We start from the raw sequence: 25,593 nt of genomic DNA, 5'->3' as shown, positions 1-25,593 counted from the left end.
TGCTCTGTCATCTTCCCTGTCCAACGCAACAGCTACAACTTAGATGTGGCCACTGAGCACCTGAACTGTGGCTGGCATGCCTGAGAAGGTGCACTTCCATTTTATTTATCAATCAAAACAGACACTCTTGGCCTGTGGCTCTTGGGCTGGAGGGCGTGGCTTCAATCACTGAACTCCTGGAGAGGAGGAATCAGCACTTCTCTCCCTCGAGGGGGACTTGGGGGATTTGTGCAGGGAGCTGAAGAAAGCTCACAAGAGAAGAAGAATCAAACAACACATGGGCCGGTGGCTTCTGGAACAAAACAGCACCCTACCTCTTTATTTGAGGAGGCCTCCGCTGGGTCGCTGGGGTGAAGGGGTGTGCTCGAAGACTCTGCGCCCAGGGGAGAGGAGCTGCCAGGAGACGGGGACTGGAACACAGCAAGGGAAAGACACAGTGAGAATCGGGGGCTCGTGAACACCTGGTGGGGTGGGGGCCAGAGGAGAAAGCCCCACACAACTGCACACACACCTCCACAGTGACAAAACTTCCTCGCAGAGAAGTTGCCAATGGTCCATAAAAGGCCTGCATTTTTGAGCTTTTTATTTTTATTTATTTTTTTAATTTTAGAAAGGGGGGAGGGGCAGAGAGAGACAGAGAGAATCTTACACAGAGCCTGATGCGGGGTTTGATCCCATGACCCTGGGATCATGAACTGAGCCCAAATCAAGAGTCAGACACTCAACTGCCTGAGGTACCCAGGTGCCCCTTGAGCCCTTTTAAATTCCCACCATGTTTTCTTGGTTGGTTTGTATTTATTTATTTTTGAGAGGGAGGGAGAGAGACAGAGCATGAGTGGGGCAGGAGCAGAGAGAGAGGGAGACACAGAATCCAAAGCAGGCTCCAGGCTCTGAGCTGTCAGCACACAGCCTGACACAGGGCTTGAACTCATGAACTGTGACATTATGACCAGATGATTAAGTGACTGAGCCACCCAAGCCCTCCTCCCACCATGTTTTCAAAGGAACCTTTTATAGCTCTGCCATTTTGTCCCTCCTTAGGCCAGTGTCTCAACACAGCAACGGATGAATAGCAATCCTCGAGCCCTAAATGAATAAAGCTAATGGAGATACACACCCAAGTCTGTGGCTTTAAAATTTTTACTGGCAAAGACTTTGGGTACTAATTATCTTATAAAACCACCTGCCCAAGATGACTTGAATGGAAAAGGAAAAATGAAAACAGGTATTTTTTTATTAAAAGATTTTAAATGTTTACTTTTTGCAGGGAGGATGGGCAGAGAGAGAGGGAGACACAGAATCCAAAGCAGGCTCCAGGCTCTGAGCTGTCAGCACAGAGCCTAATATGGGGCTCAAACCCATGAACCGTGAGATCATGACCTGAGCTGAAGCTGGATGTTTAACTGACTGGTATTTTTGTTTTTACTTCTTTTTCATTTTTTTTCACTTGAGAGAGAGAGAGAGAGAGAGAGAGAGAGAGTGCAAGTGAGCTAGAGGCAGAGGGGGGTGAGGATGGGGAGGGAGGGAGTGAGAGAGAGAGAGAGAAGCAGGGCTCACCCAAAGCAGGGCTCATGTTTTACCCAAAGCGGGCCTTGTGCTCATCCCAAGTGGGGTCTGAACTCACCCCACGTGGTACTTGAACTCATGTACCTTGAGCTCATGACCTGAGCTAAAGTCAGATGCTTAGCGAGTAAGCCACCCAGGCACCCTGAAAAGAGGTATTTTTAAAGTGGCAGTTGGGACTGAAGACCAAAAGCCACACCACCTGTATTTCTCTAGTCCAGATTTCAAGTATGTTTTTCTGATTTAATCCACAGGCCACTGAAAATTCAGAGAAATTTCAGCCTCTGAATAATATGACCGTGGCTGCTCTTGAAACAGTTCAAAAATCCTTTATTGAATGATAGGTTTGAAAATAAGGGTTAGAAACATAGCTTTGGGACATATGGTCCCCATCAGGTGTTACTGCCTCCAGTGGTGGCACAGGTAGGTCTTGCTGGACGGGAACAGGGAGCCCCAGGTGACGGCCGGACACAGCATGTGCTCCGCCAACACTGGCCGATTGGCTGGCCAAAAAAATCAAGCCAGCAGGCAAGGATGGGACTCAAACGGGTGCTGGAACACCACCCCCCCCCCCAAGCCGGTACCCAGACGTCTCTGTGTGCTCCTGAAATCCTGACAGATGAAGGGCACCTTCAGGCAAGCCACAGGGACGCTGAAGAGACCTGTAGCGACAGTTCCTCTGAGAGCAAGATACATCGCGTCATCGTTTGCTGGCAAAGCCTGACAGGAAGCCTACGACAGAACCCACGTGATGATCTGTCCTCTGAGGAAGTGTGGCCGTGTGAGGGGAGGCACGTCCCCGGCAAAGGAAGCAGAGTGGCATCAGTGATAGCTCAATCTGCTTCTGATCTCTTCCAACTGGCCCCCGTGGGGAAACTGAGATAGAAACATCAGCGCAGTACCTCTGCATGGAAGGGGAGAATGTTCCACAAAACCGGTCATGCTGAGTAGGGGCGGGGGCATGTTCACGTACAACAGGACTTCAATGAGCATTCTGTGAAATCATAAAACTAAATAAATCTTTTCCAGAAAGTCTCAATTATAGGAAAACATGGGGGAGGGGGGAGGGGAGTGCCAAATGATCTGGACGACGATGTGGCAAAATGCGGTTTTAATTACGCTGAGGCTATTCTTGTGAGGCCTGGAGTTGATTTCCATGCCCACATTCCTAATTCTGGGCAGGGAAGTGAGGACCAGGAAGCATCAGCCACTGTACAGGGAAGCCAAGAGGGTGGGTGCAGGCTGAGGGCTCACGTAAAGGACCCCCTAACCACACAGCCCCGGAGGCAAGAAACCAGCCCTATGTGCCTTAAAAAAATCATCCACAGGGGCACCTGGGTGGCTCAGTCGGTTTAGCATCGACTTTGGCTCAGGTCATGATCTTGCGGTTTGTGAGTTCAAGCCCCATGGCAGCTCAGAGACTGGAGCCTCCTTCGGATTCTGTGTCTCCCTCTCTCTGCCCCTCCTCTGTTCATGCTCTGTCTCTTAAAAATAAATAAATGTAGGGGTGCCTGGGTGGCTTAGTCGGTTAAGCGTCCGACTTTCGCTTAGGTCATGATCTCGTGGTTCGTGGGTTCGAGCCCTGCGTCGGGCTCTGTGCTGACCGCCAGCTCAGAGCCTGGAGCCTGTTTCGGAGTCTGTATCTCCCTCTCTCTCTGACCCTCCCCTGCTCACGCTGTCTCTCTCTCTCTCTCTCCTAGAAATAAATAAAACATTAAAATAAATAAATAAATGTTAAATAAAAAACAAACAAAAATCATCCACAGAATTATTTATTTGGCACCCAAGAGAGTTGAGGGGTACTGGCTGAGGTTAGCTTTGTTTGGACTACTCAAAATTAATGTAGTAAAGTCCTCATGAGATTGTAGTGCCTTTCAATCTTCCCAGTTTTTCAGATTTGAAGAGCTTCCTTAGATATTTACATCTATTTCCCCCCCAAGTAATTTTCTCTGTTGCAAAGATTTTAAGGGTCTGGTCCCTGGGAAGCTAGTACAGCTGGTTTTTCTTTAATTGCTGGGTTTGAGGGCTGTGTAACACTTCCGTTTAAAAAAAATCTTCCAAAGAGTCCCTCAGTTTCTATTTCCTTATCTAACCATTTTCTGTTGAAAATCTGCTAAAAAACGAATTCACTCCAACACTGGGAACACGGTATCATCTCAGGATGATGTGAGAAGGCGGGTTATCCGGACAGTAGGCTGGGATGTGGAAGAGGCAGGTCAGATCCCACAGTGAGGCCCCGCTTCCTCAACAGCAGATTGAACGCTGTGGCTGATCGAACGCCCTTTTCTTTTTTTTTTTAATATTTTATTTATTTCTAGGAGAGAGAGAGAGAGAGAGAGCGAGCGAGCAGGGGAGGGTCAGAGAGAGTGGGAGTCACAGACTGAAACAGGCTCCAGGCTCTGAGCTGGCGGTCAGCATAGAGCCCGACGCGGGGCTCGAACCCACGAACCGCGAGATCATGACCTAAGCGAAAGTTGGACGCTTAACCGACTAAGCCACCCAGGCGCCCCTCGAACGCCCTTTCCTTAATCTAAAAAATTTTTTAATTTTTTCCTTTTTTAAATTTTTGAGCCTAGTGCAGGGCTCAAACTCAAAAACTGTGAGATCATGACCTGAGCCTAAGACAGCTGCTTAACCGGCTGAGCCACCCAGGCGCCCCAGAAGCCTTTTCTGACAGCACTCCAATGATCTTCCGTGTGGAATGTTAAATCTGCATTTTGAATTAGAAAACAGGTCTTTGCCTGTGAGGACCGTGACCCGAGCTCCAGCAAAGCTCTTCTGAAGTTGAAAGCCGTCCCCAAATGAAAGGCCCCCACCCGGGAGAAGCCTAGGACTCCCCAAACCACTGCTAACAAAGTCAAGTTGGGCAAATGCTTTCAGAGCAGGCACGGCCCCCATGGAGCCTGAACAAAGGTGTTCGTATGGACGCATCTCCAATGCCTGCTTTAAAAGCCCTTTGCCCTTCACTGCCGGCTTCTGCCTTGCTGTTCTCTCAAAAGTAGAGAGGAAACCAGAAACTAGGTAATACCTATTACTTTCAAAGAATGTACTGGAGGCAAAGTTTAACCAATGAAATATGACACAAAAAGCGAGTTATTATTATGTATTTCTCTGTCTGAAGTCTCATGCCTTCTGGGTCACTGACTAGACATTCTATTTTAAGTCAATGAGACCGAGGATGGGAAGCAAATGTGGGCTTGGAAATTCACAAAGTGCCACACGGGGCATTTATAAGGAGGCATCTATGATGTCCGAAACCTGGGAACTCCCCGTTCTGCTTAATTGTAGGAGGTCTTCGTAAGCTGCTTTCCCTCTGCGGATTGTATCCTAGCAGTCTCCACAACCACGGTCTGAATTTTATTACCCTGGCTCTGGGGGGCCATGGAGCCGAGCTCTCAGCCATATGATCCTGGTTCCTCGGTGCCAGGGCAAGAGACGGGCAGTCCCTTTGTTAGGCTGGCGGCAGCCTCAGGACGCAGGAACATCCAGAGGGAAAGCTAGTCACTCGTTTCATTTCCAATCGAACATCTCCTGGGGGCAAACGCCGCACTGCTGGTGGTCGACGTGGTATTTGCAGGGAAGCAAAGCGTGCACAGAGAACTAGTACTCATTTATTCTGTGCCTACCTCTGTCCTTAATTCTGGGTCGAGAAACAAAGAGGAAAGAGATGTTGCGGTCCTCTCCTATATCCCCTTCCAGATGAGGGGCGGAGGCAGACGTGTGGCACATGGCAGAGATACTCATCCGTACATGGGACACAGGGCTGAGAGGGTGCAATTCTGCAGGAAGGGAGGGTATACGTGCAACTCTTTACGGGGAAGGGGATACTTCAGCTGAATCCAAAAAGTGTGCAGTATTCATGGAGCAGGATGAGATGGGGAGTGGGGGGTGGGGGTTGTTTTGGAAACTGAGAGAGGCAGGGAGGTCGAGCAGCTCTGCAGGAAAGCAAGCAAGTCCCCGGAGCCTCACTGATGACAAGCAGCCAGCACCTACTCTCTGCTCAGAGGCTGAGGTTTTCTTTATGAGTCGCTGGCCTGTTGTCCTCAGGGGAGAAGGTCAATCTAGGCACTTAGTCACTATTTCCTCTGCTGGAATCTAGCACTTAGTGACTATCTCCTCCACTGGACTGAAAATCCAAAGGACGGAGGGACTGAGTTATCACTTTCTGCTCTTTCCTTTCCTTAATCCTTTCTCCCTTGACCTCTGCATGAAGAGAAGACTACAACCTGGAAAAGCTGACTGGATGATGATGATAACACCCCCAAACTAAAGGGCCCGCAGGCTCTTTCAAAGTAGACAGTATTCTTTTCAGAAAAGCCTAAGGACTAAGCGCTAAGCAGCAATCTAAAGATGTAAAGACATCTAAACATGTTGACTTCTGGAGAGGTTCTTCACAAGATTCGCGATCAGGTGAGTTCCACTGGGACTGTTCTTTCATTTTTTAAAAAAATATTTATTTATGAGAGAGACAGACGGTGAACGGGGAAGGGTCAGAGAGAGAGGGAGACACAGATCCGAAGCAGGCTCCAGGCTCTGAGCTGTCAGCATAGAGCCCAATGCGAGGCTTGAACTCACAAACTGTGAGATCATGACCTGAGCTGAAATCCGACGCTGAACCGACTGAGCCACCCAGGCGCCCCGTTCACTCATTTTTTAAACAAGGAAATTCTGACAGCATCTGCGGAGGCCCCGACCCCCGCCTGTCCCCAGGGAGCTCCTTGCTTAGCAGGGGAGACAGACGCACACACAAACACAGGGTGTCTCTGAAAGCAGTGGCCACTGGGTCCTCGAGGAAAACAGAAGTCGCAGTAACACAGAAGCAGTTGCCACTGAGCTGACCACTCACGACGTCACTGTCCACCTCGACCCCTCTCTCCGGCCCATGTCTCTGGCAGCTGCTATCGGCTGACTTTTGGAACCATCTGGTGCTTCAAGACCACAAACAAAATGAAACGGAAAGCCAGTTGCCTACAAGCACGCTGCACAGAAGTGCGAACACTTCAACAATAAATAAAAAGCAGGTTTTTAGAGCATTGAAATGGGCGCAGTTGGAGGACGGCTCCAGGCAGCCACGGATAATTGGGAGAGCCGGGGAGGGCTATACCGGCTCACGGTGAAGTAGACGATAGCCTGGAAAGAAGGATGGTACTGGGGGTGCTTTGAAAACGCATGATTGGAGGATCAAACCCAGTACGGGAGGCCTTTGTGACATTTGTAGCAGCCCTCACACATCCTTGCTGAAACAATCCTCTTTAAGATCTGGAAGGATCCCTTCCAATCATGCTGCAGACGTCACCGTGTGCCACTCCTCAAAAATCAATACTTCTCTTCCGTTTTAAGACTTCAGCGGTAGGTGAAATTATAACCTCCATGTTATTAGTCACAAGACAACACATTAGTTAAAACAGGTTTATAATTTTTAGTATTGTTTCTCCAGGTCAGGTTCTAGCCAAATCCCCTCTTGCCTCCTCATACTTTGAAATTTTGGTACTCCTTTATGTTTATTATTTTGAAAGAGAGATGGAACATGAGTGGGGGAGGGGCAGAGAGAGAGGGAGACACAGGATCTGAAGCAGCTCCAGGCTCTGGGCTGTCAGCACAGAGCCCGATGTGGGGCTTGAACCCATGGACTGTGAGATCATGACGCGAGCCGAAGACGGATGCTTAATGACTGAGCCACCCAAGTGCACATCCCCATTTTAAAAAAAAGGTTTATTTATTTATTTTGAGAGAGAGCATGGGCAGGGGAGGGGCAGAGAGAGGGGAGAGAGAGAATCCCCAAGCAGGCTCTGCGCTATCAGGGCAGAACCCGATGGGAGGTTCGAACCTAGGGACCATGAGATCATGATCTGAGCAGAAGTCTGACGCTAAGCCGACTGAGCCACCCAGGCGCCCCTTCCTCATTTTAAGTGGATTAATTTTAAGCGGCCTTTTGAAAGTGTACTTCTGCAAGATTCCTCAGGACAGCCTGCCCGCATGGTGTTTAAAAGGGGGTGTGAGAGCTGCCCTCACAGGTGTGAACAGGAGGCTAGGGGCATCAGGGAGAGGTGACCTGCAGAGGCTGGTCAGGGAGGCCTTTCCCACCTCAGTGCTGGAGACTCGGGACACCTCTTGTTTGGTGGAAATAAAAACTCGATCAATTCCTAAGATACAGGATCTGGGCTTCACATCCAACCCAACCCGGCTTTCCAACATTAGGGTCTATTTCCCAAAGCACAACGTTGATTCTAGGGAACGTAAGGTACACTTCTCCTTTGAAAGAGCCTGGGATAAGGGCGCCTGGGTGGCTTAGTCGGTTAAGCGTCCGACTTTCGCTTAGGTCATGATCTCGCGGTTCGCGGGTTCGAGCCCCGCGTCGGGCTCTGTGCTGACTGCCAGCTCAGAGCCTGGAGCCTATTTCAGAGTCTGTGTCTCCCTCTCTCTCTGACCCTCCCCTGCTCACGCTGTCTCTCTATCTCTCTCTCCTAGCAATAAAGCAAACAAACAAACAAAAAAAACCATGAAAGAGGCTGGGATAAAGAGAAAGAAAAGGGCTGGGGTGTTTTAATTTTATAATGTGGCAGAACTAGTAAAGCTGTCAAGGTTTCAGGACAGTGAGAGGGCTGAGTGGTCCAGCCTGGGCATCGGGCAGACCAGCGTCTGAATCTTGCCTCCCATTCACTGCTCTGACTTGGAGCAGTTACTCATCTTCTCGGATCCTCCTGAGAACTGGGGAAAACAGTTACTACCCACCTCCTGGGGCTGACATGAGGATTAATCGGTGACCATGTACACAGGGCACCAGCTCAGCACCTGCGGACGCACAAAGCATTCAACCAACATTCCACCAAGTCTTGTAAGATTCCAACAGTAACCATTACTTCCTCCCGTGGTGGGTGGGCATTCACAAAGACAACACGTGCACATGGAGATGCTTTCTGCATCTAGCTCTTCTTGTCTCCTTCCTTATTAAAATTTTACTCTTGGATAAAATTAAAAAGCACACAGAAGCCTCTCTAAAATCATACTACAAAGACTCTAAATTAATTTATAAGCCCCAAGACTCTTACTGGTATATTGGTAAGAACAGCGCCTTCCGGGCTAAGCCTGGGGATCTACACAACTGTGTGCGATTTCTGGCATGCGCGGGGTCTCCCACTCGAGGCAGCATTTTGCAGTATGAGGGGTGAGGGTGACATTGCCATGGGGATGGAGTTACAAAAGAGAATCAGGTGCAGATGCAAGTGTTCGTTTACAACACAGCTCATGTGTCACCACGACACACAACGTATGGACCTTGGTGAGAGGTCTATCTATCTACTGTGAGGACCTTGGTGAGAGACTCTGCCTGACTCTCGCCGACCTTGACAAGTCCAAGTACATGTTGGTCCTTTCCTCAAGGAAGCTCGGTGACAACATTTTCACCATGAAGAAGGGTAGGAGAAAATAATCCCTTAAAAATGACACAGGTTTTGGGGTGCCTGGGTGGCTTAGTCGGTTAAGTGTCCGACTTTCGCTTAGCTCATGATCTCGCGGTTCGTGGGTTCGAGCCCCGCGTCGGGCTCTGTGCTGACTGCCAGCTCAGAGCCTGGAGCCTGTTTCAGTCTGTGACTCCCTCTCTCTGACCCTCCCCTGCTCACGCTGTCTGTCTCCTAGAAATAAATAAAAATATTAAAAAAAAATGATACAGGTTTCCCAAATCGGTGACTGGATTATTCAGTAAGGTCACCTCTGTGGAGCAACTCACAGACCTGGAGAATAAAGCTGTTTTTGTTTTTCAAAGTCCCCAAGCAGCCACCATACCACAAGAGGCCCAAGCACCAAGTACTCATGGGCCTTCCTCACCAGGGCTAGGAACTCTGTCTCCCTCAAATTCATCCACCCTAGCACCCTAGCACCCGGTGGGACAGTATGAGGAGATGGGGCCTTTGTGAGGTAATTCGGTCACAAGGATGGAGCTCCTCTAATGGGATTAGTGCCTTTACTAGAAGAGACACAGAAGAGCCTGCTTCCTCTCTCTGCTCTCCACAGCGTGAGAACACACCAAGAACGCGGCCACCTGCAAATCAGGAAGGGGGTCTACGCCAGCAGCTGCTCATGCAGGCACCCTGATCTCAGACTTCCCAGGTTCCAGAACTGTGAGAAGTAAATATGTTTGGTTTTTTAAAAAATGTTTATTTTGAGAGAGAGAGAATGCGCATGCACGAGGCAGGGGAGGGGCAGAAAAAGAGGGAGAGAGAGGGAATCCCAAGCAGGCTCTGTGCTGTCAGCGCAGAGCCCAACGGGGGGCTCGATATCACGAGAACAGTGAGATCATGACCTGAGCTGAAATCAAGAGTCTGATACCTAACTGACTGAACCACCCAGGCATCCCAATTTCTGTTGTTGAAGGCACCCGGCATGTGGTGTTTTTCTTACACAGCAGCCCAAACTAAGACAAGAAGACACCTTTCACTAAGTATCTATTGACTCTCACTTTAAAATATAACCTGGGGCACCCGGGTGGCTCAGTCGGTTAAGCGTCCGACTTCGGCTCAGGTCATGATCTCGCGGTTCGTGGGTTCAAGCCCCACATCGGGCTCTGTGCTGACAGCTCAGAGCCTGGAGCCTGCTTCAGATTCTGTGTCTCCCTCTCTCAGATCCTCCCCTGCTCTCTCTCTCTCTCTCTCTCTCTCAGAAATAAATAAAACATTAAAAAAAATAAAATAAAATACAACTTTAGTGCACCTGGGTGGCTCAGTCGGTTAAGTGTCTAACTTTAGCTCAGGTCACGATCTCGTGGTTCGCGGGTTCATGCCCTGCGTCAGGCTCTGTGCTGACAGCTCGGAGCCTGGATCCTGCTTCAGATTCTGTGTCTCCCTCACTCTGCCCCTCCCCCACTCACGTTCTGTCTCTCTCTCTCAAAAACAAACATTAAAATTTTTTTAAAATACAATTTTAACAAGCTCTGAGCAATCATGCCTCAATTAAAAAACGTCGGTGGTTCCTGCTTGTGTATAGAATAAATTGTGGACTCTACCTTGGTACTTAAGGCCCTCCAAGGTTTGGCCTTAATTTCACCACTTTTCCCCCTTCCAGTTATTATGTCTACCATCAAGTCAACTGAGCTGTTTTCTGCTTCCCATATAACCTGCGTGTTTTTGCGCAGTGCCCTTGTTCACACTCTTGTCCAACTGCACATGTCCATGAGCCTCCAAAAGCTCATTTCCAATGTTACTTCTTGAGTGAGATCTTTCTTATTCTCTTCGGCGAGTGCAAGCCCTCTCCTATGAGAATTGCTGGTGTTTTACTGATGCCATTCTTACATATGTCACTTTCTCCTTTATGGTTTATTGAAACGCCATCGGATGGTTTAATTACAGTATTTTAATACGCACTACGAAGGCAGAATGTGATTATTTTGAGAGAGAGAGAGAGAGAGAGAGAACATGACCATGCATGTGAGCAGGGGAGGAACGTATAGCAAGGAAGACAGAATCACCAGCAGGCTTCACGCCAGCACAGAGCCCCACTTGGAGGTCAATCCCACAATCGTGAGCCAAAATTATGAGCTGGACGCTTAACCAACTGAGGCACCCAGCATGTGATTATTTAAGTTTTCTTTTCCAAGCGTTTAATACAAGGTTCTCCATAAAATATACAACAGGAGTTCAATAAGTATGTCGAACACAGGGAAGCATGCACGGATGTCAATCCTTTTATGCCAGAGGAGAAAGAAAACACAAAATACACTGATACACGGAGTCAGTCCTGAGCCCACGTAGCATGCACTTCTGTGCTCCCACAATATTGGTGCCCAAGTGCAGATCAGGGTTCTGTTCACTGACTCCTGATCACAGTTGGCTTGCTTGTCAGATGCTGTGTGCAAATCACACATCTTCGTGTGAATGGTATTGTGGACACAAAACTCTCAAAGGCAGCATCTCATACGGACCGTGATCAAGCACTTGGTCGTTCAATTCCTTACCGGCCTGACCACTCTGGACCTATCTGGAATTTCAAAGGTGTGGCTGCCTGTGGCAGGTGACGGCACGTACTCGACTTCTTCTGGCAAACTTCTGCTTCAGGGACTGTGTGGGGTTTCTCCAGACCCGGCATCCCTGAATAGTTTTCTCGCTATGCATCTTGGTTTACCCAGCTTCATCCCCTTTCTCAAATAAACATACATTGTTTTCCTCACTGATTTAAGTTGTTTTAAATGAACCCTGCTCCGCGTCAGAGTTATAAAAAAAGAAACAAATATATGATTAGGTTTTCTTGCTCCAAGACATGTTTGTGGTTTTGAAAATTGAAACTGGTTAAGAGATCCGTAATTATTCGCTCTCAATTCAAACTACATTATCAATGCACATTTCTGTTTCCTTAATGTGGTGAAGTAGGAAAGTTAGCACAGGCATTGTAGGGGCATAATTATGTCATTAAAATGATAATAGCCCGGGCCTAATGAAGTGTTTTATATACACATTTATAATGGAATCAGTTAATACCAATGGAACATTTTGAGATAACTGTCGGTTAAAATATTCTAACCATTTTTATTCTTTTCCCATGGGGGGGAGGAGGAGGGTGGGTGCTCCCAGCCCTACGTGCTCCCAAGCCACCACGTTATGGCTGGAAGGTGAAGACCTGGGCCACCTTGGAGCTCAGAGACAGCCTTGCTTCGCAGCTGTCTCCTCAAAGAGAGGCCTCTCACTGTCAATAAGTAATTCATTTTATTACCATCCAAAGGGCCTTAAGCTTCTGAAGCCACGGACTCAAAGGCAAAACAAACAAACAAACAAAACAAAAGCCAAATGAAAACAAAAAGCTGAACTATTAACCAGTGTCATTATTGTAAGTTGAGGTAACTTACCAGCTGAAAAAGCCCACCTGGAAAGACAGGTCAGCTATTACCCTTTGAAAGGGCCTTGCTCTACAGTTTGAAATGCCTTACAACTTGTGATGGACAAATGAGGGAGGCAGCCTCTCATTTCCCCATCAGGGGCCTGCACTCTCCTTCCCAGACCTCTGGACCTGAGCTCCGTAAGAGGAAAAACCAAAGTCACTTGTGGTTTATATGAAGCGATGCAGCAAGTGCACAGTTTGCTGTAATAACACATTACCTACTGAGAACAGTAGCAGCTGTTTTTGGAAGCCCTTTTCGGAAGGCTTACTATGTGCCAGGCCCTGTTAGGGGCACATTAGGCCCATTACCTCGTCTAGTTCCAAATGTGCAAGGCACTAAGCTCACTCGTTGTCATTAGCATTGTGAAGCAAAAGACACAGCACTGAGAACAGAAGGGGGGGTGCACAGTAGCCAGACTAACTCGTTTATGAGCACACGACGCTGATGGAGAGAAAGCAAAGAGCCCAGCATCCTTCTACGTGATCAGATGGGCTGCTCGCTCTACAGGTCATCCAGAACTCGCCAGCAAGGGGGGGCGCCTGGCTGCATGTCCCCCGCACCCTGGGGAATGCCCACTCTGCTGCTCTGCTCCTACACCCTGAGTATGGAGGGAAGTGCGGAGAATTTACAATCTCACGTCACCAGGGACACAACACCGAGAGCGAAGAGGCAAACATGACCCTGGAGCCCTGCGATCCACCTACCTCTTCTTCGTGACACTCCAACTGGTACATCCAAAAATTCTCCATCTCTCCGGTGCTACTTGGGCAGCCGGGCCAGCCCTGATGCCTCCACTTGTGAGCTGGGGCTACCTCCCAGCCCCAGTGCCCGTCTGGTGGATCAGTTCCAGCGGTGTTAGATGCCCAGGTCGATAATGCAACTTGTAACAGGAGATGTGACCGCCTCCCGGGGTGTCCGACTCACCCGCATTAACCCCTGGGTGCCCAAAGGCCCCCCGCGGAGGCCCTGCGTCACTGGCGGAGCGCCGTCACCTGATGTTTGTGAGAAGATGGCTGGCTACCCCTGCTGGCAGCGATGCCTACTATTTCTGGGGAAAATAAACTCGGTTCTGAGGTGCAGCCAGAAACTTTCACACACTCTAGACTCTGCTACGTTTATAGAACCTGCGAAAAAGCACACAGCTCATGTGCAAAGGAGGAGTGGAAGGTGGGAAAACGCGGCTGTCTTGGGCCTGCATCAGAATGCACCGCGTGGTGCCACACGGGGCCTGTGTCTCTGGGGGCCAGGACGCTGGAAGCAGACCCCGCTGCTCCGGACGTTCGCCGCGGGCCTCCAACATCCTTGCGCTGAATTCAGGGTAAGGGAGATGCGGCCGGCTAACCAGACAAACACCACACAGAAAGCTGTCCTCAGGGCCAGCATGGTTTGACCCAAACTAACAGGTAATCCCAAATCAGGCTCAAGAGCTGGGCCATGTCCACGGACCCTTGGCAGAAGAGAAGACGGTCAAGACACATGCAGGCAGAGATGACCTGGAGGAAGCTCGTGGAAACAGGGGGGGCAGGGTGGTTCTGAAGGCTGAAGACAGGACACACCTCCCAGCGCCAATCACCTCATAACAAGCCATGGCAATGGGGGAGGATGTGAGTACAAGAAAGACGAAGAGTACAGAACATTCAAGAGACTCGGCCTAAAGGATGGCTTCAGCCTTCCTTCTCACCAAACCCTTTATCACACGTGCTGACAGTTCTTTCTCTGAGTTTACCTGATTAGTTAGGGAGTTGTGATAGGGTCAAAAGGTAGAAAAGAGAGAAGCCAAGGACCTGAACAATTCACAGCTGAAAAATCCACCCATGCTGTGGTTTCCTGGGCTGTGGACAACTTTCCAGGCCAGAGTGGGAAACAAGGTGCCCTTCTCTCCCCCTCTCGCCATGTTTCTGCCCATGCCTGCTGGCAGTTGTACTGCACCTACTATAATCCAGGCAGGTGTGATGCAATTCCTATAGCTGTCCGTCCCCATTCATGAAAGCCCCTTTCAAAATGGCAGGCAGGTCAGGAGCCCATGTATAGCACTGGGTCTCTCTCAAATGCTTTCTCCTTTCCATTAACTATTTAAAAGATAGAAAATCTCTGGGTGTTGATTTTCAAGTGTCCAGATGGAAGACTCTCTACCTGTGGACTCTCCCCAACTCATGGGAGAGGCCATTTCCCCCAGGCTCACCCTTCAACAGTGCTTTGGTTTGGATTTGTGAACCCCTGAGGGCACACTGAAGCCATTACGATCTTCGCCGCTGCTGTGGAAAGCTTACAATATGTTCAGTTACTAACCAGGGAACCAGCAGCACACATGAGACCCCAAGTCAGACAAACTACGAAGAAAACCGCTAGGTCTTCTGGAAAGTTACAGAAAATGTCTATTATCTAGTGTCCTGTTGGCACAACAGAATTCAGAATTCTTGCCCTGGCTCTCTTATTTTCATTCTTTCCTTCCTTTAATCCTTCAATCGGCACCTGAAACCTACTTAATTATTCACCACTGCCTTCTCCAGACCTCATCAATAATGGATAACACCTATGATGGAAAACGACCCGCTGCAAGGTGCTGGTGTGGAGGGGGGCATAATGAATCGCTCCACACTCCACACCTGAGGGAGAAGTCCAGCCACAAGATGAGAGCCGGCCTCAAGGTCTGTTCCCTCCTGCATGGGTCTCTTAGCCCAAGGACATCTGCGACTCTGGGCCTCTCAGGCCTCAGGGGGTGGGGGGGGAGGGTGGTTCTGAAGGCTGAAGACAGGACACAGACCTCCCAGCGCCAATCACCTCATAACAAGCCATGGCAATGGGGGAAGATGTGAGTACAAGAAAGACAAAGAGCACATGGCATCATGTGCTCTTCTGCATCATGGAAGACAGAAGTGATAAATCCATACAATCCACTGGGTCACCTGGGGCCCAGAGACCGGATCAGGCTTCCAGAGTGGAAGGCAACATGCCAGACGGCCCAGGTCACCCCGAACCGCAAAGTTTAGTGGGATCATGAGGATAGCGATGGAAATGTTCTGCCCTGGGGCACCTGGGTGGCTCAGTTGGCTGAGCATCTGACTTCAGCTCAGGTCATGATCTCAGTTTGTGGGTTCGAGCCCCGTGTCAGGCTCTGTGCTGACAGCTTGGAGCCTGGAGCCTGCTTCGGATTCTGTGTGTGTCTTTCTCTCTGCCCCTCCCCTGTTCACTCTCTGTCTCTGTCTCTCTCTCTCTCAAAAATAAACACTGAAAAAATTTTTTTAAAAAAGCTCTGGTCTAACTTATGAAGGAGTCTTTACAGCAAATTCCTTTGACCCTGGCTGACCCTTGAGACTAAAGTTAAAATCCTCTGCTTGTGAAAAATCCTTCAGGACAATCCCTCCTGTGCCGCACTTCCACAGGCTCCCCTGCGGCCCAGCTCCCCTGATGTGGCTGCCTCGCTCACCTGCGTGTTGGCCCACACACCCATGCCCCTTCACACCACCTGGGCTTCATGCTCTGTGGGTCACTTCAGAATCAGTAGATCTGCCTACTCTCAGCCAGACAACACAACAGTTATAGCCTCCGAGGAGGGGAATGGCCGACAGGGTCAGCTGGGGGCGGGCACTGCTGCGTCTTTCGGTTTTAAGTCCACCGTTCCTTTGGTGGCACATGACAGACACAGAATGTGGTAGACAGACTTCTCAGATGGCCCCGTGAGCCCCATCGCCCAGTGGGCAGACCCTGTGTAAGCCCCTCCCTAAGGAGGGAGTGTGGGCTAGTGACTTAGTCTAAGCAAACAAATACAGCATAGGTGATGGGCTGTCACTCTGGGTGCATTTCGACAGACTGTGACATCTACCTTGCTCTCAGCCTCTATGTCCTTCTTATCTTGCTTGCTTGATTAGGTTGCCAAGCAGGAGAGCGCCTGAGGGGCACCGAGGATGCCTCTGGCGGGCAGTCAGTGGGGACTGAGGCCTGGAGTCCACCAGCCCCTCGAGGAACAAGTGACCTTGCAAACAGATCTCTCCCCAGTACAGCCTGAAGGCTACTGCAGGCCAGTGACACTCGACTGCAGCCTCTGAGAGACCCTAAAGCAGAGGACCAGCTAAGCCAGGCCAGATTCCTGACCGCAGATGCTGAGATGATCACTGGGACTTGTTTTAAGTCAGTGTTTTGGGGCAATTTGTTACTGAGCAGGAGATAGCTGAGACACTACATAAGCCTTCAGATGAACACATCAGGAGCACAGGAGGCTTGGAGAGGCTGGCTGGGGGCGCACAGAAGGACTAGCCTAGAGTGTCTCATAACCTCTGCATAGGCAGGGTCTGTGTCTATTCCAGGCAGAGCCTGTCTCTCAGTTGCTGCTATATCTCTGGTGTCTTGCACAGTGCCTGACCCGCAGGAGGAACTTGAAGATATTTACTCAATGAGTCGATGGGAAATTGTGAGGCAGACTTTCAGTCGGTGACCAGGGCTAGTAGATACAACCCATTCTGGTTCGCCAACAAAATGAAGAATAGTGTAGGTTTGCGGCCAGGCTCTGTTTCCTATTCACAGACGATGCCCTGTGTGTAGCTGGTGCTTAATTAAACCCGAAAGTGTTAGCAACTCAACGCAATCACTCTATGGTACTCTGCACGGCAGATGGCTGGGAACATGTGTTCCTTTGCCATCACCCGCTTCAGGAAAGCTTCCTTTCGGGAAGGTCTGCTCAGTGGAAGATACTGGGGCCCATCTTTGCTCTCCTGGTAGCAGATCCTTTGTTCTAAGGTTACACTTCTGGATAATCTTCTGGGATGTTGAGCTAGAGGGTCTGCCAGCCCTCCCTGCTTTTTTTTGGACATTAAAAAAAGAACAAAGTTGGTTTTCACAGTCAGCACTGGGGTGTATGCTCTTCCGTGGCGGGCCGGGATGCTGAGAGGAGGAGGCTTAGAGTCTAGGACACAAATGGGAACAGAACAGAGCTAACTACTCCAGGACAACACTCCCCTACCCTCCCCATCACCGCTCCCTTCCTCACATGCCAAGAATACACCTCTTCCAGCCAGGGACTGATCCACTTGGGGGAAATCAGGCCCTCAGCGAACATCTATCTACCCTAAAGCCTGTCTACTTTACTTCAGATCCCACCTCAACTCCATCACTTGCTACTCAGATCCTGGAAAAACTATGGCTGGCCCGAACTCCCTGAGGAGGTGTGGACTGGCGAGAGGCGATCTCTCAGTTCAAAATACCTTAACAGGAACCCTTCACAAAAACGGACTCCTGCAGCAGCAGAACAATTACTTCACCTGCCCTTGTATGCCTGAGAATACAACCGCAAGGTCAATAGGATAAGATGCTGCTAACAAGTCTTAATGAATTAGCATGTGCACTTGACCTTGGTCAATGGTTTCCTAGCAACAGCCAAAAAAAAAAAAAATCCACAAAGCTGATGCTGATTTCAAGGCAGGGGGAGAGGGAGAGAAGACAGGAGGAGGTGACTTGGGCAATCAAGGCCGAGAGGAAGCCCGGACACCTCTCCACCCTCACTCCATCATCTTTCTCAGCATTAAAGAAAAAAAATAAAGTGGGTGCAAAAGTGCACACGACCAGGGCAGGTGTTAACATCGAGCTCTTCCTTCTCAGGATCTGGGCATTATTTCCTTCTTGGCAGGAGAGTGGCTGGTTTCTGACTAAGCAGTGTTAGTGCTCAAATGCCTTCCTGCCTCAACATACTTTCTCCAATCAGCCTCTGGAGTGGAGGAGGCCCATAAAAGGCAAATGTTCTCTGAACGGGGTGGTGCATGTTGCCACTGTCACTAATTAGCAGTTCAGTGTGACTTAATCGGACAGCTCTGGAAAACGAGGCTGACCATACACGCCACCGCAGGTGCAGGGGGGTCCTCAGGCCACTGTGGTGCTGACCAGGGTGGGCTGCACAGCGAGGTCTCATGCAGGCTCCGAGCGCCGCGGGGAAGCAAAGGGAAACACGGGCACAGAGGAGGTGGAGAAGGGGTGCTATATGAATGTTTAGTGAGCTCTGACCTCCTAAGGCCAATTAACGCACCACACTTGTGATTCTCAAGTCACATTTCTGCAGGGGACTCCATGTCTGGCCAATCACATTTTCTCACGGGTCACCCTGGCAAATAATTCCCATTTTCCTGAGGAGGAAACTGTAGTTTGAGGAAGAAAGCAGATGAAGATAACCTCACCAGACCAAAAATGGCAGGGCCAAGGTTTACACATAACGAACACTTAGTGGGCATCCACTTTGCGGACGTGCTCTGATATAAGCCACGATCTGACACAGTGCCTTCGGCTGACTGAGAGCGAGTTAGAGAGGCAAGAAGCTCATGCATGTGAGACAGGAGAAAATAAGATCATAAAGAACTAAGTGTTAGACTATAGTCCACAGTTTAAGTTGGCGGTTACCAATTCTAGGCCTCAGAAATACTGATCCCAACACCCAACATCTGGAGGTTCTAATCAGGAAGCTTGGAAGCTTGGGAATCATCTATTTAGAGAGTGGGGCCTTGGCCACTGAATGAATGGGACTGTGTCTGGCCGGGAGGGAGAGCCTGTGTGGTGAGATGTGTGGCATGGGAGCAAGTGTGGGTCCACGGAAGTAGATCTGCAATTTGTAAGTACAAGGCCAACCAGTGAGATGAGCCCTGGTGACGGGGAACAGGGACCCTCACATGCCGAAGGTGCCCTGTGGTCTCGGTCCCGTGGCATCTGTCTGGTCATGCCTGGAATTTACCCTAAGAAATTACCTCCTGGGGGAATCTCTTTGTCTTTGCCCAAGACAAAGGGAATGAGATATCCAGGCGGATTTGCCTTCTAAAGTTCTGTGCAATGTGTCAAATTGACCCACTGATAGGCTGAGGCCCCTGGGTCACATAACCCAGAGATATTCAGCTACTCTGTCTAGAAAACTGAGGTCAACATGTCCAGCCCTGCTCTGAATCTTCTTCTACCCATCACTATTCTTTAAAAAAAATGTTTTTAATGTTTATTTTTGAAAAACAGACCATGAACAGAGAGGGGGCAGAGAGAGGAGACACAGAATCTGAAGCAGGCTCCAGGCTCTGAGCTGTCAGCGCAGAGCCCGACACGGGGCTTGAATCCACAGACTATGAGATCACAACCTGAGCCGAAGTTGGACGCTTAGCCTACTGAGTGCCTCTGATCCACTACTATTCTTACTAAGTTTTTGGTGTCCTGTTGGCAGAGCCTGACCAACTAAAGAAACTGCCTAGGCACACAGTTCAGTGCCTGTCATCCCAACATCCTCTCTATGGCTATTCTCAAGACAGTGGTCACTGAAAACTGTGTTTCAAAGCAAGCAGGTTGAGAGACTGCATTCTGTATTAAGAACACGCTGACAGCCCTGTAATGGGAGTGGATCTCATTTGGAAGAGGATCATGTCTATAGATGAACCCCATTTCATAATTCCCCAGGACTGCATGGGTTTAATTGGGTTACCACAGAATTCAATTATCCATGATCTGTCTGTTCCTCTCCCTGCACCTTCCCTTCCTCCCCTCTACAGCCCCAATCCGCTTATCAGAAAACATCGAGAGAGCACAGTTTGGGGAGCTAACAACTTTTCTAAAGATTCCTGCCCCAATTTATTAAGTAATCACTTTATTAAATGATCAGATCAGGCACACCTGTGCACCAAGTTTCGCTCTGGAAGGTGAGAAGAGATTTCTCACTGGCTAAATCATCCATTTCCTTCCTGGGTACGTTCCCCGTATTCCCCAGCACGGGGTCACATATGCACTGGCTAGTGAGACGAGCCGTGAAGAAGCCGAGAAGGATTCCTCCTGGGAGTAGGGTCGAGCGAAGAGGAAAGATTAGAGGCTGGGGGTTAAAAAAAATCCATCTTCCCATCACTTAATTTCGTTCCTCAGAGCACAAAGTCCGATTGGGGACCGTGCCTTCTGCTGCTCGGATCACCAGGCAAGGTGTTTGCCCCTGTGATTCCAATGCGGCAATGGTCTGCGGTCAGTGGGGAGACGCTTGCTCAGCCTTGTAGACGAGGCCTCCCCGGGGCAGGTGCAACTCTAAAGGTGAGTTAAATAATCAGAGACAACGCTTCAAATCCAGGGGGAGAGAGCAAAAGCACGTACTCTCCTGCTCCCTTTTGTTTTTTCACGATTGAATTATTTGTGCTCCCAAAGGGATTTCAAGGTCAAGCCTTTTCATTCTGAAGTCTGTAACAGTAAGATCTTTACCTCTCTCAAAAAAATAAATGACCCTCGTCCGTTCAGGTCCTCACAATCCAAGGAAAAATGACTCACTTTTTTGTTACTGACAACTAAGTGCCGTTACTTAGAGCATTATTCCCCACTGGGAGGGAGAGGAATCTGCTGCTGGTCCTAAGCCACGTCCTTGCAGAATGGGCCACAGAACGTACACTGGTAAAGGAAGGCATCTTGAACACATTTCACTCTTAGGTAAAAACCATTAACCTACAGGCGCCTGGGTAGATCAGTCGGTTGGTTAAGCCTCTGACTCTGGATTTCGGCTCAGGTCATGATCTCATGGTTCCTGGGATTGAGCCCCGCGTCGGGCTCTGTGCTGACAGTGTGGACCCTGCTTGGGATTCTCTCTCCCTCTCTTTCTGCCCCTCCCCTGCTTGTGCTCTCCAAAACAAAAACAAAAAAACCATTAACCTAAATAAGTATACAGCCGTGAGGAGCGATCAGTGCATCCACACCTGACCTTGGCCAGCGCTGCTCCCACGGCGGTGATGATCTCCACTGCGCTGCCTCCCATACATGCTCAGTGGTTTCCAGACTCCACGCCCCTTATCCAGCCCACAGCGCCTAAACTCTCCAAACTTTTCGTTGTCGAGGTGCAAATCCACTTCCTAAATGGCGTTCTTCAACCTTAAGTAGTACAGCCTCTGCTGTGACCTACTTTTCCCTTCTTTGCTCTTCTGTGTGTGGATGTGAGCCAAGTGGAAGTGTGTGTGCTTAACACACACACAAAACCTTACACGTGTCTCACCATATGACACAGTGACCATACGACACACTGTCTATAAATCGTGCAAATATATAGAGGTGTTGGCTTTTCTTTTTTTTTTTTTTAAATGTTTTATTTATTTCTAGGAGAGAGAGAGAGAGAGAGAGACAGCGTGAGCAGGGGAGGGTCAGAGAGAGGGAGTCACAGACCGAAACAGGCTCCAGGCTCTGAGCTGGCAGTCAGCACAGAGCCCGACGCGGGGCTCGAACCCACGAACCGCGAGATCATGACCTAAGCGAAAGTCGGACGCTTAACCGACTAAGCCACCCAGGCGCCCCATTGGCTTTTCTTTTTTCAAGAAAACAGTAACACTGAGAGGATCCCTCTGTACAGTGAATAATCTCGGGGGATTCTATTCTTTTGTATTTTTAATTTAAGACAAAGAAATGCATGACTATAGTTTGAAAAGTCAGGCTTTTGGCAAAAACCATCATCCATTTCCCCGTTCCTCCTCCTTCTATGGCCTCATCACCAAGTCTTTCAGCATTCCTTCTGGGATCTTCCACACTCACACTGCCTCACCTTGACTTTTCAACTTTAGCCATATTTCTTGGCTTCGATAAAAGAACAGGATTTACCTCGTTTACACTATACCTTCCCTCATCCTCTCGGTTTCCTGATTTCTGTTCATCAATGATCACGGTTTATACTCTGAAGTCTATGCATATGCTCTTCCCTGCTGACACATACGCGGTACATGAATGCATTTCATGTCTAGGTAACAATAGTTTTTAGTGCCAATAACTGCACTGTTTTTCCATTTGCTTCGTTTTCTGTCCACCGATTGATAATTTATGCCAAACTCTGCTAAAACAATCGAAAATTCCTCTCGGTACAAATATATTAGGAAATCTCTCACTTCCAGACTTTCTGGACACCCTGCAGCTTCCTGTCCACAGTGCATTGGCTGATGGCCTGTCCCTCTATATAGCTGCCGTCTGGAGTCTCCTTCTCCATCACCCCGGGGAGTCCCTGTCTCTTTCCTGTGTGGGACCCCGTTCCTCCAAGCTCTCTTTTTTTTAAGTTTATTTTGAGAGAGGAAGGAGAGCACAAGTGTAAGTGGGAGAGGGGCAGAGAGAGAGAGACAGAGAGAGAGAATCCTAAGCAGGCTCTGTACTGTTAGGGGGCTTGAACTCACAAACCATGAGATCATGACCTGAGCTGAAGTCAGACGCTTAACCTACTGAGCAACCCAGCGGCCCTCATCTTCTTTCTTGATTTATGCTCCCATTCTCAGGGAGCAATCCTCTAATAGCCTCCTGAGGAAAGGTACAAGGGATGTAAATTTTCTGGGACCCCACGTGTCTGAAAACATGTTGATTCCACCTTCACACTCAACTGGAAATTAGGGCTGTGTAGGTCTGCCAGTTTCTAGCATTTCTTTTGAGAAAATCAATACCATTGTGATTCCTGACCATTTGTGACCTGTTCTAATTTCTTGAAAAGTCTGCAGGATCCTCTCTTCCTCCCGTCTGTTCTGAAATTTCTGTGCCCCAACCCCCTCTTTAACGTCACTGTTCGAGGTACCCAGGGGAATCTTTTTGCCAGACAGTTCTCATGTCTTTTGTTTCATGATTTCTCCATTTTATCTATGTTCCTAGATAAACATTCCTTTTTGCCTTCATTGTTCTACTTTCTGGAAGATTCCCTCAACTTTGTCTTCTTCCTACTAAAAGATTTTTAAAATTAAAAAAAGTTTAAATTTCTGCTGTCATATTTTCTAGTCAAAAAACTGGAGGCAGGGATTTTTTTTTTAAAGATGACATCCTATTCTTTTTTTTTTTTAATGTTTATTTTTGAAAGACACAGAGAGACACAGAGTGTGAGCAGGGGAGGAGCAAAGAGAGAGAGGGAGGCACAGAATGCGAAGCAGGTTCAGGGCTCTGAGCTGTCAGCACACAGCCCGACGCGGGGCCCGAACCCACAGACCACAAGACCATGACCTGAGCTGAAGTCAGTCCCTTAACCGACTGAGCCACTAAGGCGCCCCAATGGGGTCCTATTTTAATTCGGTGGCTCTCTTATTTTCTCCTTTCTGAGGATACTGATAAGTTTTTTAGTTTCCTCCTGCTCCCTGCACTGCTTTTATTTCTTCAAGTTCCTTTCTCCATTTGTTTTTCTTGTCTTTGCCTTTCAGGTTATAGATGTTCTTCGGATATTTGGTGATCGTTGGGTGTCCACCCATATTTAACAACAATGGGTCCCCAAAAAAGCCCACTGGAAGATTCACGAGAGGCAGGAAGCTTCCCTGCGGTGCGATCAGGGGGGACCCAGGTGTTCTGTCGGGAACCCCCCAAGCCTGAGCATCTGTATGTATCTGCCCAGGGCCCCGTCTCCTCGGGGAGGAACAGCCTAACCTCCTGCAAGGGGCCAGGGGGCGGGTGGGTCCTAAGCCTGACAGCTAAGAATCGAAGGCATTCTCAGCATCTCTCACCGCTTAGCGGGCGCTGTGTGCTCTAAGTGCCTCATTCCCGTTCTCAGCTGTGACGAGTGTCCCTACACCCAGGGCTTCTCTGACTCACCCTTTCCTTTACAGTAAAGCCCCCACCCTCTGTGGAGCCAGGGGAGTGGTAACCGGCGCCTGGGCTGGAGAAGGAATCTAAGGTCCCCAGTGACAGACTTTCCAAACAATCTTTTTTTTTTTTTTTTTTTTTTTTGCAGCCCCACGCCAGCCACCTGAGGGGTGGGGGGTCTCTAATTCCCAGCCTTCCTTGGGGACCCACAGCACGGGTCCTCACAGGCACTGAGCAGAGTCAACAGAAACCTATCAGTGTGTTCGCTGGTGCTGATCAGGCCAGGCTGCGGTCACAACCACCCCAAATCCCCAAGCTGCAAGCAACACCAGCGGCTGCGCTCTCCCGGCACACGTCCCCAGGGTCATCGGGGAGCCCTGCTCATGGCGGCCCCCTGGGACCTGTGCTGACAGAGGCTCTGCCATCTTATGACCCCTGACGCCGTCATCGTCACACGAGGCTGCAGCTGCTCCGGCTCAGGGGGAGCATCGCACAGCACTGCTCCCTTTCAGTGGCCGTGCGGGCCTTGTGGGGTGCGGGGGGTGCGGGCCGTCCTCCCCACGCCTGAAGGAAGAGGACAACCGGGCGCCCCGGGAGCACCACTAGCGTCACCACTCCGGTGACCTGGGATCGCGTCCTCCTCTCCTGCTGTCTCCTGGTGCTTGTGGCTTCACTGTTACGATTTTACTGTCTTTTAAGTGTAGCCTTCAGAGTAGAGATAAACACCATTTCAAGCAGCACAACACGACTCAAAATGGCCAAAACCCTCCGAATGACACTGTATGGCTGCTCCTACCCATCTCCCTGATGCCACCGTGCCTCTGTTCTCCACTCAGGACGATTTTTTTAAAATAATTTTTTAACGTTCATTTATTTTTGAGAGAGAGAGAAAGAGAGAGAGAGAGAATCCGAAGCAGGCTCCAGACTCTGAGCTGTCATCACAGAGCCTGATGTGGGGCACGAACCTGTGAGCTGTGAGATCAAAGACAGATGCTTAACCAACTGAGCCACTCATGAACCCCTCCACTCAGGATGATTTTTAAAAATTTATTTTGGAGAGAAAGAGAGACAGACAGACTGACTGCAGGCGAGGGGCAGAGAGAGGAAGGGAGAGAGAGAACCCCAAGCAGGCTCCGCACTGTCAGCACAGAGCCCGATGCGGGGCTCCAACTCATGAACCGTGAGATCATGACCTGATCCGAAAATCAAGATTTGGACCCGTAACCAACTGAGCCACGCAGGTGTCCCCACAATGATTTCTGTTGCTTACACAGAGACTGGTCGGCTGTGAAACTTTGCAGAACTGGTCATTCATTCCTTAACAGTATTTTTCCAGAAGGCGTTTGGGGGAGGTAGTTTTCAAATATACGTGGAATTGAGGAATCATTACTAGAAGCAAAGCACTTATGTACTGTTACAATTTTCCAAAAGCAATGATTTAAAAAAATTTTTTTTAGTGTTTATTTTTGAGAAAGAGAGACAAAGTGCAAGCAGGGGAGGGGCAGAGAGAGAGGGAGACACAGAATCCGAAGCAGGCTCCTGGCTCTGAGCTGTCAGCACAGAGCCCGACATGGGGCTTGAACTCATGAACCATCAGATCATGCCCCAAGCCTAAATTCAATGCTTAACCAACTGAGCCACCCAGGCACCCCTGAAAACAATTATTT

The 25,593-nt window shown here is 49.3% G+C and overlaps 1 protein-coding gene across 3 annotated transcripts in view; it reads right to left on the bottom strand.

Moving 5' to 3' along the window:
• The window catches only part of APBA1 (amyloid beta precursor protein binding family A member 1), a 211,777-nt gene that overhangs the window by 39,059 nt on the left and 147,125 nt on the right, over positions 1–25,593 (bottom strand). For all 3 annotated transcript variants that reach the window (XM_039249534.1, XM_039249535.1, XM_039249537.1), the window contains exon 3: positions 315–410. In XM_039249534.1, the coding sequence (XP_039105465.1) occupies positions 315–410 (96 nt within the window). The remainder of the gene's footprint in view (positions 1–314; positions 411–25,593) is intronic.

The sequence above is a fragment of the Hyaena hyaena genome, unplaced genomic scaffold (assembly GCF_003009895.1).
Source record: "Hyaena hyaena isolate Hyena2069 unplaced genomic scaffold, ASM300989v1 scaffold_341, whole genome shotgun sequence".
Taxonomy (NCBI): Eukaryota; Metazoa; Chordata; class Mammalia; order Carnivora; family Hyaenidae; genus Hyaena; species Hyaena hyaena.
Note: the sequence above shows the minus strand (reverse complement) of the source record. Positions and strands in the feature narration are given on the sequence as shown.